This window comes from Acomys russatus, chromosome 19 (genome assembly GCF_903995435.1).
Source record: "Acomys russatus chromosome 19, mAcoRus1.1, whole genome shotgun sequence".
Taxonomy (NCBI): Eukaryota; Metazoa; Chordata; class Mammalia; order Rodentia; family Muridae; genus Acomys; species Acomys russatus.
The window spans coordinates 32,160,822-32,174,971 of NC_067155.1; the positions used below are offsets into that span (position 1 = coordinate 32,160,822).

General features: G+C 48.0%; 1 protein-coding gene across 1 annotated transcript in view; it reads right to left on the minus strand.

Moving 5' to 3' along the window:
* Nucleotides 1-14,150, minus strand: part of Trrap (transformation/transcription domain associated protein) — a 103,414-nt gene that overhangs the window by 63,916 nt on the left and 25,348 nt on the right. The window contains exons 14-23 of the mRNA XM_051162974.1: nucleotides 12,811-13,045; nucleotides 11,482-11,848; nucleotides 11,300-11,397; nucleotides 10,622-10,816; nucleotides 9,810-10,001; nucleotides 9,067-9,232; nucleotides 8,270-8,526; nucleotides 5,529-5,729; nucleotides 4,607-4,758; nucleotides 1,836-2,035 (exon numbers count right to left, since the gene is read on the minus strand). Coding sequence (XP_051018931.1) covers nucleotides 1,836-2,035; nucleotides 4,607-4,758; nucleotides 5,529-5,729; nucleotides 8,270-8,526; nucleotides 9,067-9,232; nucleotides 9,810-10,001; nucleotides 10,622-10,816; nucleotides 11,300-11,397; nucleotides 11,482-11,848; nucleotides 12,811-13,045 — 2,063 coding nt within the window. The remainder of the gene's footprint in view (nucleotides 1-1,835; nucleotides 2,036-4,606; nucleotides 4,759-5,528; nucleotides 5,730-8,269; nucleotides 8,527-9,066; nucleotides 9,233-9,809; nucleotides 10,002-10,621; nucleotides 10,817-11,299; nucleotides 11,398-11,481; nucleotides 11,849-12,810; nucleotides 13,046-14,150) is intronic.

Consider the following 14,150-nt stretch of genomic DNA (forward strand, 5'->3'; position numbering starts at 1 on the left):
TTCCACTGTGTGGATCTAAGGATTGAACTCGGAGCCCCAAGCTTATCTACAAGCATCCTTAGTAGCTGAGCCATCTTACTAGCCCCAGAGACAGTACTCCAAACCAGCCTCCATTAAACTGCAATTGGCGCTGGAGAGACAGCTCAGAGGTTAAGGGCACTGACTGTGCTTCCAGAGGTCCTGAGTTCAATTCCCAGCAACCACATGGTGGCTCACAACCACCTATAATGTGATCTGATGCATACTGTATACATAATAAATAGTCTTTAAAAAAAAAACTGCAATTGATTAAAAAACAAAAAACAAAACAACAACAACTGCAGTTGTTTGAAAACCAAGTAGTCTAATTCACATTAAGGCCATTTTTCTGACTGTTTCCAACAACATGTTGTATTCCAATTATTCCAATTGAAATTCAAATCTGAAGCCGGGCACATAGCTAACTTAGGAGCATGTACAGCACACACAGAGCCCTCACACTGAGAAGCCAGACTTGGCGATACACATCTGTATGCCCAGAAGTAGGAGAATGAGAAGTTCAAAGCTACACATGGCTAAAATCATGTGTTAGTTCTTTTAACGGAGAAAAAAGGGGTGTGGGCAGGTTAGATGGCTGTGCAGGTAGAAGCACCAACCACACAAGCTTTCTGACTTGAATTCAGTCCCCAGGGCTCGGTGGAAAGACAGAACTGACCTCTGACCTCTACAAGCTTGCTGTGGCACTAACATGCTTGCACTCATCCACACATACACACAGAACTAATAAATGTTTAATAGCTCAAAGATGTGCTAGGTTAAAGTGAGAACACCAAATACCACTGATCAGCTATAATGATGGGACTTAATCCAGCCAAACAGTAACAAAAAACACAAGGGACAGCTCTACCCCAGAACACAGGTGGTCACAGGACAGTTGGGCACAGCTACTTCAAAGAAGTATCTCTTGGGTCCCTAGCCAGAGACCATATAGAAGTTACCAAGATTAACTTTAAGGTTACCACAAATAAACACTAGGAAACAACTTGTGTTCAGCTGTCCAGTTCTGACTGGGCCAGCCAAGGAGAACGTAGAGGGGTCAGAGTTCATCAACATTGCTGATGAGCACAGGGCTTTCTGGCTCTGAGGTGAACCAAGCAGGTAAGTACTGGTCAAGTGTCCTCTACAATTATTACTGCTTCTGGAATTAGACACAAAAATCTGAGGGTAACTTTTTAGAAAGTCAGGGGTAACTGTCAGGGCCAAGGGCATTGCTACTGTGTTCTACAGAAGCACGGTTTGGGGGTGGGGGAGCACAAAAACAGTATGGGTAACAGCCAGGGAGCAAACAGGAACATTGCAAAAGGATGTAAGGAGCTGGCGGAGGGGCAGAGTGGGCAAAACAGTCAGAAGGCTAGCCTTGGGTAACCTACTAGAGAGGGGAAGTTCAGAAACCATCCTGTTTTAACTTGAACTATGTTTCTTTCTTTTGCGTGTGTGCACACACGCACGTGTGAGGGTATACACATGGATGCCTACATATAGAGGTCAGAGGGCAGTGGGAGTCAGTTGTCTCCTATCATCTGGGCCCCTGGGGACTGAATTCAGGCTCTGTGACCAGTAGTACCTTTGCCACTGAGCCGTCTCGCCAGCCCATCTCTTTCTGTTTTACTTACCATTTGCCCAGTATACCCAGACCCACTTCTCACAAGATAAAACTTGGTAGTAACTTCAACAGTGCTCACCACCCAAAATAACACTTTATTGATGAAGACCATTAAAGAAAAAACCTCTGCCTCAGCTTCTCTCAAATGACAACTTGTCCTGACAGGCTTTGCTCCCACAGGCCCCAAACTCACCACACTGCTGGGCCACCGCTACCATGGTGTAGTGACGGATCAAGCTGGCTACAAAGGGCAGGGCACTGGGTCGCAGGTCTTTAATGACTGCCGACATGAACGCCCCAGTCAGAGCCTGCTCAAATGTCTTCCGGGCTGGAGTGTCCTGGGCTTTGTAGCGGTGTGAAATGATGACATTGGGAATGGTCTTTTCAGTAAAGCTGGAAGATAAAATTACAGCTGTCACCACACTCAGAGTCTAAGCAGAGTCTGGAGTCACAACAAGCTCTCACGTACAGTGGCCTGAGTTCACCTCTGCTCCAATTCCAGCAGCATTTGGTACCAGACACGGACTTCATTTTTCAACAGTGTTTCAAGATAGCAAATTATATTCTGCCTAACACAAACACAGACTTAGAAGTAAATTAAGAAATGGTGGTAGTCGGTATTTTGTCACTGTTTTCTACATTTACTGTAATGGCTGAGTGTTCTTATGTTTTGCCTACATGTATGTATGAAAGTGCACCATGCACATGTCTGTTGCCAGTGTATTTTAGAAGAGGGCAGCGGATCCTTAGAACTGGAGTCATAAGACACTGTGAGCCGCTATGTGGATTCCAAAAGCGGTACCCAGGTCTGCAGTAAGGGCAGCACGTGCTCTCAGCCACTGAGCCATATTTCAGCAAAGGATCTGAGTTCAATTCCTAGCATCCACTTGGCAGCTTACAACCACCCAAAAACTCTAGTCCCAGGGAATCTTATGGCTCTTCTGGCCTCTGAGGGCACCAGGCATGCCCATGGAGCACACACATGCACACAGACAAGAATGCATACACACAAAATAAAAATTGTTTTTAAAAATTATTTTTAAAAAGAGAAATAAAGGAGTTTTTGTTTGTTTGCTTTTCTCTGCTGCTACAATGTGCATGCTTCGGGTACCGTCACTGTCACATCTGAGGAAAGCACGGCTACTGCGGGTATAATGGATAGCAGTGTTGCTTCACAGAGGTGCTCGAGACCACCTTCGCCCTCCAAGACCTGGCATGTGAAATTTCCAAAGCTTCCTGAGCCTTAAGCCCAGGCCCATCTTTGTGTGCTTGCATCCAACTGTGATGAGCCTGTATATGCTAAACTCGAGGAGGCCCTTTGTAATGATTACAACAAGAATCAGAGGGCTAGAGAGGTTGCACAGCGCTGATCAGAAGGAGAAAGCCAGGGCTGGAGGGACGGCTCAGAGGTTAAGAGCACTGGCTGCTCTTCCAGAAGTCCTGAGTTCAATTCCCAGCAGCCACACAACCATCAATAATGAGATCTGGTGCCTTCTTCTGGCCTACAGGCACTCATGCAGGCAGAATACTGTGTAAATAATAAATCTGTTGTTGTTTTTAAAGGAGAAACTCTATGAAGTGGCTGGTTGCAGTTGTACAGCGGTTAAAGATGACAGCAAAGATCTCAGGGCAAGATGTCATCCAAGAGTCTAATGAACAAATTTTAAAATCATGGGCTAAAAAAAGTATAGGTGGCTGGAAGGACGGCTCAGCAGTGGCTAAGAATGTTTGTTTAGAAACCAAGAGGACATCGTGTTCAATCTAGAACTCAGAGAGGCACGGACCCACATGCGCCTATCACAGCAGCACGAGGTAGGAGGGGCAATGCAAGAGGACACTAGGGCTTGTTGGTTGCCAGCCACACATCAAAAGTCCTCTGGCCTCCCTGAATAGACAGCCACTGACTTGCACATACAAGTAGGAAAAAGAGTATCAATTTTTAAAAAATAAAGCTTAAAGCTCGTGTGCATGGGAGTGAGCAGGAATGGTGGCACACACCTTAATCTCAGCACTGTGGAGGCAGAGGCCTACATAACAAGCTCCTGGTCTATCAGGGACACGCAGAGAAACCCTGTCTCCAAAATAAAGCCAAACTGTAAGAATTAAATCGCTGATGAAGTGAGAATGAGAATAGGGCTGTCACAGTCTGAGACATGGCTCTGTCAGCAGAGACCTGTCTCTGAGCATCCATGAGGTAGAGGCAGGAGGGCCCAAAGTTCAAGCAATCCTCAGCTACACACTGAGTTTGGGGCCAGCCTGGGGTACATGAGACCCTATCTCTAAGCTAAAAAAGAAGCAATGTTTAAATGTTAAAAATGCCTAACACAGGGCTGGAGAGATGGCTCAGTGGCTAAGAGCACTCATTGCCTGCTCTTCCAGAGGTCCTGAGTTCAATTCCCAGCAACCACATGGTGGCTCACAACCATCTATAATGTGATCTGATGCCCTGTTCTGGCCTGTGGGTGTACATGCAGGCAGGCAGAGCTCTGTATACATAATAATAAATAAATTTTTAAAAAAGACAAGAAAAGAAAAAAAAAATGCCAAACACAGAAACATGACCTTGCTGGCAAGGCATATAGTGGCCTGAATCCGAGACCAACTCCTACTGTGGGCGCCCATGTTTTCTCTCCATCTTCCTAATGCTGTGGCCCTTTAATATAGTTCCTGATGTTATGGTGACCCCAACCACAAAAATCATTTCATTGATACTTCATAACTGTAATTTTGCTACTGTTATGAGTTGTAATGTAATGTGTTTTCGATGGTCTTAGGAGACCCCTACAAAAGAGTCATTTGCTCCCAAAGGGGTCACGACCCACAGCATAAGAGCTCTTGCTGTTAAGTTGCACACTACCTGGGCCACTTGAAGGGGCACACTCCTAACAGACTCCTGGGGAGTCACTTATGTTCCTAATTTCTCAGCAAGCTGCACCGGTCCCAAAGAATAGGCCAAACACGTACTTGGGGTGTGCCAGCAGCTGGTAGAGTGCATGCTTATTGTCCTCCAGGCTCATCATGGCCACCAGGAAGCACCTGATCACCTCCCAAGCCTGCCTCCGGTAGTAGGGCTCCGTGTTGGCACTTTTCAGACAGTCCAGGGCGGTCTCAATGGCCTAGGACAAAAAGCACAGAATGTACAGTGTGCAATGAATGGCAGCCCCCCGCAGTCATACAAACACACACACACACACATACACGCATACACACGTACATACATACACACACACACACAGTCTTTGTGTTTGCTGGTGAAACCCAAGCAGGGCAACAGTCTAACAGGCACCCACAAGCAAGAGTTCTGAAAATGGAAACAGCGAGGAAAGTGAGCTGCATGGCTCCAGGTAAAATTAACAGTGCACATTAACTCTAGCTTTAAGATTTACATCTCTTTGAAAGCTCCCCCAAACCTGCACATCTGTTTGCGTACATATGTACACACAGAAAACAAGACAGATACAGAGAGAAACACAGAGGAACAATTTTATACTAATTCATTTCCAAAGAGGCAGAGCCAGAAGGGAGAGAGAACAGGAGGGTTAGAATGAAAAAAAAAAAAAAAGGGGGGGAGAAAGCTAGCTCCTGGCATCCCAGGAGCCGGAGGCAATTACAGCTCCACCTCCACTCTCCACACTCCAGGAAATAAGATCTGGCAAGATCATAACAGACCAGGACGAGTTCAGGTGAGCTGGTCACTGGGAAGGAAGGACTCTTACTTTCAAGAGCCCTAAACTCCTGAATGACAGACACCCTCCCACTGGCCTACAAGCGGTATGCAAGCCAGCTCCCCAGCCAAGCAGATCGCCATTAACTCCCGTGCTGAGTGAGAGTCCTTTCCTCAAAGTTGACTCACATACAGGGTCTCCCCGGGAGCTCCCGACTTTACCTTCTCCATTGGAAGCTGGAGAGAAGCTTTGCAGTCAGAGAACTCCACCGTAATGCTGGGGCCTTGAACTTCAGTTACGACATAGTGCAGCTTCTGCGACTCCTTCAGCATCTTCCTGTTGCTGCCGCCAAACTTCCCAAGCACACGGTAGGCCACATGGGAGATGCTGTCTGCGGGGTTGCGAAGCGTGCGCCATAAAGCCTAATTAAAAAAAAAAAAAAATCAATGGGAGGCAGAGGCAGGTGGGTCGCTGTGAGTTGGAGGCCAGCCTGATCTAGTCCAAGACAGCCAAGGCTACACCTTGGGGGGGGGGGGGGGGGGGGGGAGGACACAAGCTTTCATTGAAGGCTTGGCCAGGCAACAAGTGCACACAGTCTATGACCACAATTCCAATCTGTTAGATGTGAGGACTCTGCCTCCTGCTTCAGTTCCCCTAAACATAGTTTCCCCTTTTGGGGGAAAAACAAACAAACAAAGAAACAATGTTAATAGTCTTGCTTCTCCTCCCCCAAGGAAGTTCACTGTCTTTATTAAGCAAACAAATAAATAAACACTTTGGTTGTCTTTTATACAAAAGGCGGGGCAGAATAAAAAGCCAAGGGTTGGGGCTGGAGCGCTGGCTCAGCGGCTGCTCTTCCGGGGTTCCCGGGTTTAGTCCCCAGCACTTACAGGTGGCTCCTTACTCTGTAACTCCAGTCCCTCCTTTGACCTCTTCAGGTGCTGCACAGATGTGATGTATATACACACATGCAAGCATCCATACACTAAAGTACATACTTCTTTAAATAAATAAAAGGCTTCAAGAGCTGAGTGAAAAGCTACAATCCTCAGGCATGAAGTGGGATGAGGCACAGGCTGACTGGCTGGACAGTCTTATCCTGGACTTTTTTCTTCTACTTAGAAACATGACAAATAAATGACTTCATGTATTTTAAATCCCCATTAAAGGAGAGTAAGGAAAAAGAAAAGCAGAAAATAACCACAAGGACCAAGCAATGTCCTTGAATATACATAAGCCTCCTGCAACCCCTCCTTGTTCAGTAAACCTTCCATACAAACAGGGAGGCCTCCATGGGGTTGGTTTAGTCTCCAAAATACTTAGGTGAGACCTTGCAATAACATCTCCAGAGTGACCCTTCCTCCACATCTGGGCCATCTTTAGAACCCTATCTCTGGGTTTTAACAACCAATAAAATGTTAGCACATGTGGGAGACAACCAAGCAAGGTCACATAAAAGTCCAGCTTTGCTGTGCTCAGCACTCGCTGCTTTGAAGCCTCAGTATGCTGTCTCTTTGTTCATGACAGCACTTGAGGCAGGACTGCAGGATTAGCTAAGCCCGGCTATGCCCCGCATGGCAAACACCTGTACCACCTGCCACATCCACTGCCCATGTGTTCCCTCACCTGAATTAACTACATCTCAAAATTACTGCTATCCTTGTTTTAAGCCTACTTTCTTGCATCACAATACTCAATATTAGATTCCAACAATACTCAAGCTTAACATAAATCCTGGGTCACTTCCCCCCACCAAGAAAAACCCGTTTCTCTCATGTTCTTGCAGGTCTTAACCACTGAGGATGCCCTGTAAGACTCTTCTCTGCCTCAACATCCTCTTCTCCTTTAGGAAGAGGTCTGCCTCTTAACCATGTGAGGGCAGCCCTGAGGCTCAGTGGGTAGATCAGGAGAGACCAATACTGCCATTCTGTCTTGGGGGGTTCCTGGCCTCCAGAAACCAAAAGGGACCTTTAACCTGTATCCCTGAAGGTTTTCGTGCTAAAGCAAACTGGGGCCCAACACTGCCTCAGCCCCAGCAGCCACCCTTGCCCTACTCCCCCTGTGCTGCCCCATCCACACTAGACAAGCTCTGCTGTCTAGAACTGACAGTGTGGCTCTCAAGGCAGGCTCTGCAGGCTTCCAGTGACAAGTGGACCCCATGCCATCTTCTTCCAGGACAGAGACCAAGAAATAATTTCAGGATAGGCAGGAAAGGTCTGTTCGTCCTGTGGTCAGTCCAAGTCACACAGAAGCATGCATGCTCTTACCTTGGAGGAGGTTCGGGAGGAGAGACAGAAACTCCTGTTACAAGAGGTCATGGCTGCCGTCTCCCACGAGTGGAAGAGGGCACGGAGCAGCCCTCTAATCCAACGTAGAGCTGCTGAGCCTCCACAGGGGGCTATGCTAAAGAGGCAGAGGACTAAAGAGCCTCCCTACCCCCAATGACTACCAATCCATTCTTAATCACAGCACAAAGCACAGTGAAAAGGGGATACTTATAATGCCTGATTTCTAATGAACAAAACAAAACAAAAAACAAAAAAACCTAAGGCTTCAAAACAACCTTTTATTATCTGTTCTTTTCTCTTGGAGTGAGCTGGGGCAGGCAAGGTGCCCATAAGCTTCAGGGAAGAGTTGCATCTTTTTACTATAAAGCAGAAAGTCTCTGTGGATACAGAAAGTTTTTTCCTGGAAGCACCAGCATCTATACAGCAACTGTAACATTTGCCTTCACACTGGCTTAGGGAGACTAGGATGCTTGGGAAAGTTCTAAACAAGACGCAACACTGCCATGCAGCTGCTCACCCCCTACAGCAGTGCTAAATGTGTTTAGTACATCCCAAGGCTCGGCAAGCAAGCACGACCCAGTCTGCCTCTGATTGGCTACAGTGAATCCTTAGGACAAACCGGAGGCATGAAGAGCTGATGCCCCCTGCTGGTGCAGAGGTGAAAGTGCATGTACCTGCATGAGCTCTGCGCGCACAGGCTGAATGTGGTCATAGAGGAAATCCGGTTGCAAATTGTCCACACACAACTCCAAGGTCCTCAGGCCTTGGCTGACCAACGTCTGAGACCCATTGAGGGCGGACACCAAGGGATCCATCAACATGGGCAGATAGGGTAGGAGAGAGCTCAGCCGCACTGGCACCGTGAGACACAGCTCTACAAAGAGGTCCTTCATGTGCTGCTTATGCAGGCCGCTCTGCAACATGTTCAGTCCTAGAAACAGGGTTGGAGGGGCGTGTTACTTCCCTGGTGCATGGCAGTAAGCTGGAAAAGCCACAGGCCACTGCTCACCACTGTTAAGCAACTGCAATTACAGCCCCTTTCACAATGACAACACAAGCTGTGGGCAGTTCCTGCATGTATAAAAACCCTAGGTTTTTACAAATATCATGTTATGCTTTTTGTGATGTATCTAAGTATCAGCTGCAAAAGCCAGGGAAAGAGGAAGGAGGCAGACCTGGCAGAAGGAGGAAATCAGCCTAAGAACAGAACTGACACCAGAGCAAGGACTGGGCGCGAGGCTGAGCGGGGACAAGGGCATACTGTGGGAAATCCAAAGTATTTTTACACTCCACACCATTTGTATGGAGGTAAAGCTGCAGCAAACACAGATAAGACCTTTAAGTGAAAAAGTCCTGTGTGGTTTGATTATAGAAACTAATAGTTACTTTCTAACTAAGTTTGGGGAAGAGGGGTTTCCCAGCACCCACCCACCTCCCATGAGCTCTGTGACGGAAGCATGCACGCGCTTACCTTGGAGGAGGTTCGGGAGGAGAGGCAGAAACTCCTGATACAGGAGGTCATGGCTGCCGCCTCCTATGGAGCGGAAGAGGGCACGCAGCAGAAGAAAGTAGTTGTAAGGCTCCTTGGCAGTCTGCGCCAGCTCCATGGAGCTGTTCACGATCTTGTGCAGGTGAGGCTGGGCAGAGGGGAGGCAGACATGTAGGGTGAGCACTGGCGAGGAGTGGCCACGCCGTCCAGGCTGGAGCTCACAGGCGCCCCAACCCTGCCATGAGCGGCAGGCAGGAAGAGGGTTACTCCATCAAAAGGAAACAAAAAACTGCAGCAAGTGGGTGTACAGAGGCTTCTGCCCTCTGGCTATGAAACGTGTTCTGAGTTGGTTCCCAGGTTAGTATGCAGTTCCCTGAGGGTGGCATGTTTTTTAAAGCTTTTGAGATGGGGGCTCACATAGACCAAGCTGGCCTCAAATTTGCTAAGTGGCTGTGGCTGCCTTGATCCTACTGCCTGACCTCTCAAGAGGTAGGATTGCAAGCCTGCAGACGAGGCCGTGATTCGCAATCACCTACTGCCACCTGGCAGAGCAATTAAGCATTACACAGTAGCATCTGAATTGTTGTTAGCACGTGGGCCCTTACTTGTGGCCCAACAAACCTAAGGAGTGTTTTACACACATAATACGGAGTCACTGTACTTTCTATTCAAAAATGGAAACAGTAAACACCCCCTGGTGGCCCTCAGCTCGCAGTGCACGTTACCTTCAGCATCTGCTCATTTTCAGCTGCAAACAGGGACACTGAGCCAAAGACCAACTTGAACAGTTTGAGGTACAAGTTGGAGAGTTCCACGTTGGAGCCCATTTCTGGCAGCCGGTCCAGAAGGTACTCCACCAGGATTGTGGCAAACAGAGCAGAGGTAGTAGGATTTGCCAAGAAAGAGTTGGCAACAATCTGTCAAAACAAGAAACGCCTGTGACGAGCTGGGGATCAGCTCAGTGGTAGAGGGACTGCCTAGCACACACAAGGCCCTGGGTTCCAGCCTCAGCTCCGGAGAGGGGAGAAATGTTTTTAAAGAAATGTCCATGACAAAAATAATCCCCTTCCTCAAAGCAGCTGTAAAAAGCAAAGTAGAGCTTCTCAGACAAAACCCACTGGCTACGAACATGCTTAGAAGACCACCAAACAAGCTGCAGGCCACTACCAGAGGACGTGCACTTGACTGGCCATTCCCTGACAGCCTGCATTTAACACTCGTTAGCTTCTACTCTTTAAAGGAGCTGGCCCAAGGTATCTGAGGGGTTGAAATTTTTTTCGAACATATCGTGCGTTATTTCTCTACAAGCAAGCTGAGGGGCAGCATCCTCAAAGTAGATGAGTAAATATAAAACACCCGATTTAAGTCAATATTGAAAGAATATAAAAAGGACTGGCACATACCATAAGACCTGAGTTCAATCCCCTAACCCCATGTGGTGGAAGGAGAGAACCCCACAAATTGTCCTGTGACCCCCAACCCATACCCACACTTACTACACCCCTACCTTCTTTAACTATAAAAAGTGATTTTATACCTGAAGAGCATAATTTTTTGAGATCCTTTCTACCATATAGGGGACTGTAGTCTGGAAGATCTCTTTGAACGTTAGGGGGTTCATCATGGTGAAGACACCCGCAAAGTGCTCCAGCACCTCCTTTTCTTCCTTCATCCTCACAGTCTGGCAATTGGCCACTCGAATGTATGTCTGTCCGTTTCCTGCAATCTGGACCTAGGATGGGAACCAGCAGGCCATCAGAATGCAGTACCTTCTACTGAACATTTCTTAACAAAATCACAAGTTATATACTTAAAACAGGGTGCCAAACTCAATGAAGGCTATCCTCCTTCTAAACTCTCTGTTCTTGCAAAAAACTAGATGCTCACACGAAAAATAAAAAAAAAGTAAGTAAACTTAGGAGGCCCAAGAGCAGGCTCAGAGGGTAATGACAAGCCCCTGTCCCATAAACTGCTTCTGTATGACTATTTTACCGTAACAGGAAAGGGAGCTAAGACAGCAACACACAGGAAGCCTGGGCTTGATCTCCAGCAGCACATAAACTGGCATGAAGACGTGTGTTTGTTATCCCAGCAAAACTCAAAGCTGGGCCATGCAAACGGCACTGGGCGCTGAAGGCTTGCTCTGCCACCAGCACTCCGCTGGCTCTCAAGGCACATTCCACACAATCCAGTATGGTCTGTGGACATTTCATACCTGATAAATATCCAAGGCCTGCATCGCATACTTCACGAGTTTAATGTAAATCTGAGTTTCTTTGGGTTGTAACTGCTTGTTAGGAATAAACTGAGCTTCTAGAAGAGACAGAACACATTAAAACCTGGCAAAGACACCAGCTCAAAGCGATGCCAGTGTAGACGGTGTAAGAGAGTAATTACCACCAGGTGCTTTACATGACGTTATGCCCCACGTGATGGTCTTGACGCCGCAGACCAACGTTTTCACCAAACTCCGGCAGTCTGTGACCTGGAACGTCTGCTTATCCTCCTTGTCCTTTTCTCCTTGTTTCTCAAATGGGGGCACCGGGGCGGGGGTCACCGGGGTGGCTGGTGTGGGGGCTGGGGGTGGAGGGGGAGCAGGGGCAGGCACAGGGGCCGGGGAAGGTGCTGGGCCAGGGGCAGCAGGAGCTGTGGGCACCCCGGGCAGTGCAGCTTCTGCAGCTCCCAGTTCAGATTGAGGCTTGCATTTTTTAAAAATGGCTGAGAGTTGGTACCGGGCGATGGTGTGGAACTTGAGAACAAAAACCTAATGGCAAAAGAAATCGGGGTTGAGGGAAGGAGACCAAAGTTACCAGCCAGACATCTGAAACCACCCGAAGCCAAAAGGCTGAGTCTGGAAAGTGCTGGCCTTGTAAGCATGAGGCTCTGTGTGCAGCTCACAGAACCCATACAGAAGAGCAGGGAAAGGCAGCATGCTCTTGTCATCCCAGCTCTGGGGAGGCAGACCCAGCAGGGATCCCTGGGGCGGGCTAACCAGCCAGCAGAGCCTACAGGGTGAACTACAGGTCAACAAGACCGTGTTGTAAAAATAAAAAATATGCCAGGCAATGGTGGTGCACCCCTGTAATCCCAGCACTTGGGAGGCGGAGGCAGCCAGATCTCTGTGAGTTCTAGGACAGCTACATACACAGAGAAACCCTGTCTCATAAAACAAATATATGCTGAACAGATGCTCAGCTAAAGAGAGCTCATACTTTTCTTCCACTCCCACCACTCACGTGGGACAGCACACATGAGCATATGCACAACACACACATACATCATTAAAACTTGAATCTTTAGAAAAACCAAAACCTAAGGTGGATGGCCCTATTGTGGCCCCACACTCATGTGCACAAAGGTCAACAGCTGCTGTTTTCTGAGCTTGGTGAGCTTTGACTCAGGACTGCCCTCCAGTGGCCCTCCAGTGTCTTGGGAAACCTTCTGTCCCTGCAGCACACAGAAATGCCTTGACTACAGCTGCCCAGAAGGGAGCTCTTCCAACTGTCACCAGGAAGTACACAGAGAGCCATAAGGAGCTGCTCTGATGCTGACCGAAGACTGCAAAGAAACATACAGAAATAAGCAGCTCCCACTCACGGCTGCCAGCAGCAGGAGGAGGCAGGCTTTGAACAACGTGGTCTAACAACTCTGGAAGCCTAACTCTTATGTGGCCACTTCACTCCCCTACATTTCGCAACGCTTAAGGTAAGTCACAGCAGCCAGTACCTCCAGCATCCGCATCAAGACATCCCTGCCGTTGCCGCTCTCCTGCTCACTCTTGGAGCGGATGCAGTCCACCAGGTTCAGCAGGAGCTTGCAGGACATGGTTTGGATGCTGCTGGGCAGGGACTCATCATCGATGTTCTTGGCAAAGAGCTGGACGGCGAGGGAAAGATCGCTGAGGGGCAGGTGCTGGCGAACGTGATGCACAAGGTCGGCCAGTGTGCTGTAGGCGAGGGGCCTGCAGGAAGAGATGCCAGTAGTGTGTTCTCTGCTGCCACTGCTGGGACTAACCGGGCAGAGTCCAGCATGGCCTTAAGGTAACCCTGGGTGCTCTCCCAGCTGCCACCTGAAAGGCCTGGCCTTTCTTATCATGCTCCAGTCTTTACTTCCCACGATGAAAAGCTAACATTCATGCATGTCATAAAGTTCCTGTCCTTGCTGGCTTTTCTGTTACTGTGATAGAACTCCAACCCAAGAAAGTTAAGGGAGGGAAGGTGTACTTGGCTTACATGTTCAGGCCTCCATCCATCACTGCAGGAACTCAGGGAAGGAATTCAAGTAAGAGCTTGAAGCAGCAACAATAGGGGAACGCCGCCTACTGGCTCACTCAGCTAGCCATTTTCTACTGCCCAAGATCACCCACCTAGGGATGGTGCCACCCATGGTGGGCTAGGCTCTCCCGCTAATTAGCAAGAAAGAATATGCCCCACAGACATGGCCATAGGCCAGTCTCACAGTTCTTCAGTGAGGTTCCTTCTTGTCAGCTATGGCAGTTGTTGGCTTCTTGGCAAGAATGGGTTCTTTAAAGTAGCAGTTCTCAGCCTGTGGGTTGTGACCCCCTTTGGGGTTGAGAAGCACTGCTCTAGATTATGTCAAGCCAACAATAATAACTAACCAAGAAAATACCTAATAGATCCTGGCAGATATGCCAACCAGAGTGCAAATGATCACCAGCTTGTTCGAGCACTGAGTGGGGTTTGCTGCTCAAAAATGAACAATGTGCCAGGCATGGTGGTGAACACCTTTAATCCCAGCACTCAGGAGACAGAGGCAGGTGGATCTCTGTGAGTTCTAGGCCAGCCACAGCTACAAAGAGAGACTGGCTCCAAATGTTACCTAGTTAACAGGTTAATGCCCTATATTTTAATGCACTGTATGTTACGACCACTATATGCATATGCAGCAATATTACTGGGTTATTAAATCAGGTTGTTCACTGACCTCTACACCTTGGCATGAATGCATGAGGTGCACACACATACCAAATAAATTCCAAAAAAATTTTTCTTAAATTTATTTTATATATACAAATGCTCTGTCTGCATGTCAGAAGAGGGCATCAT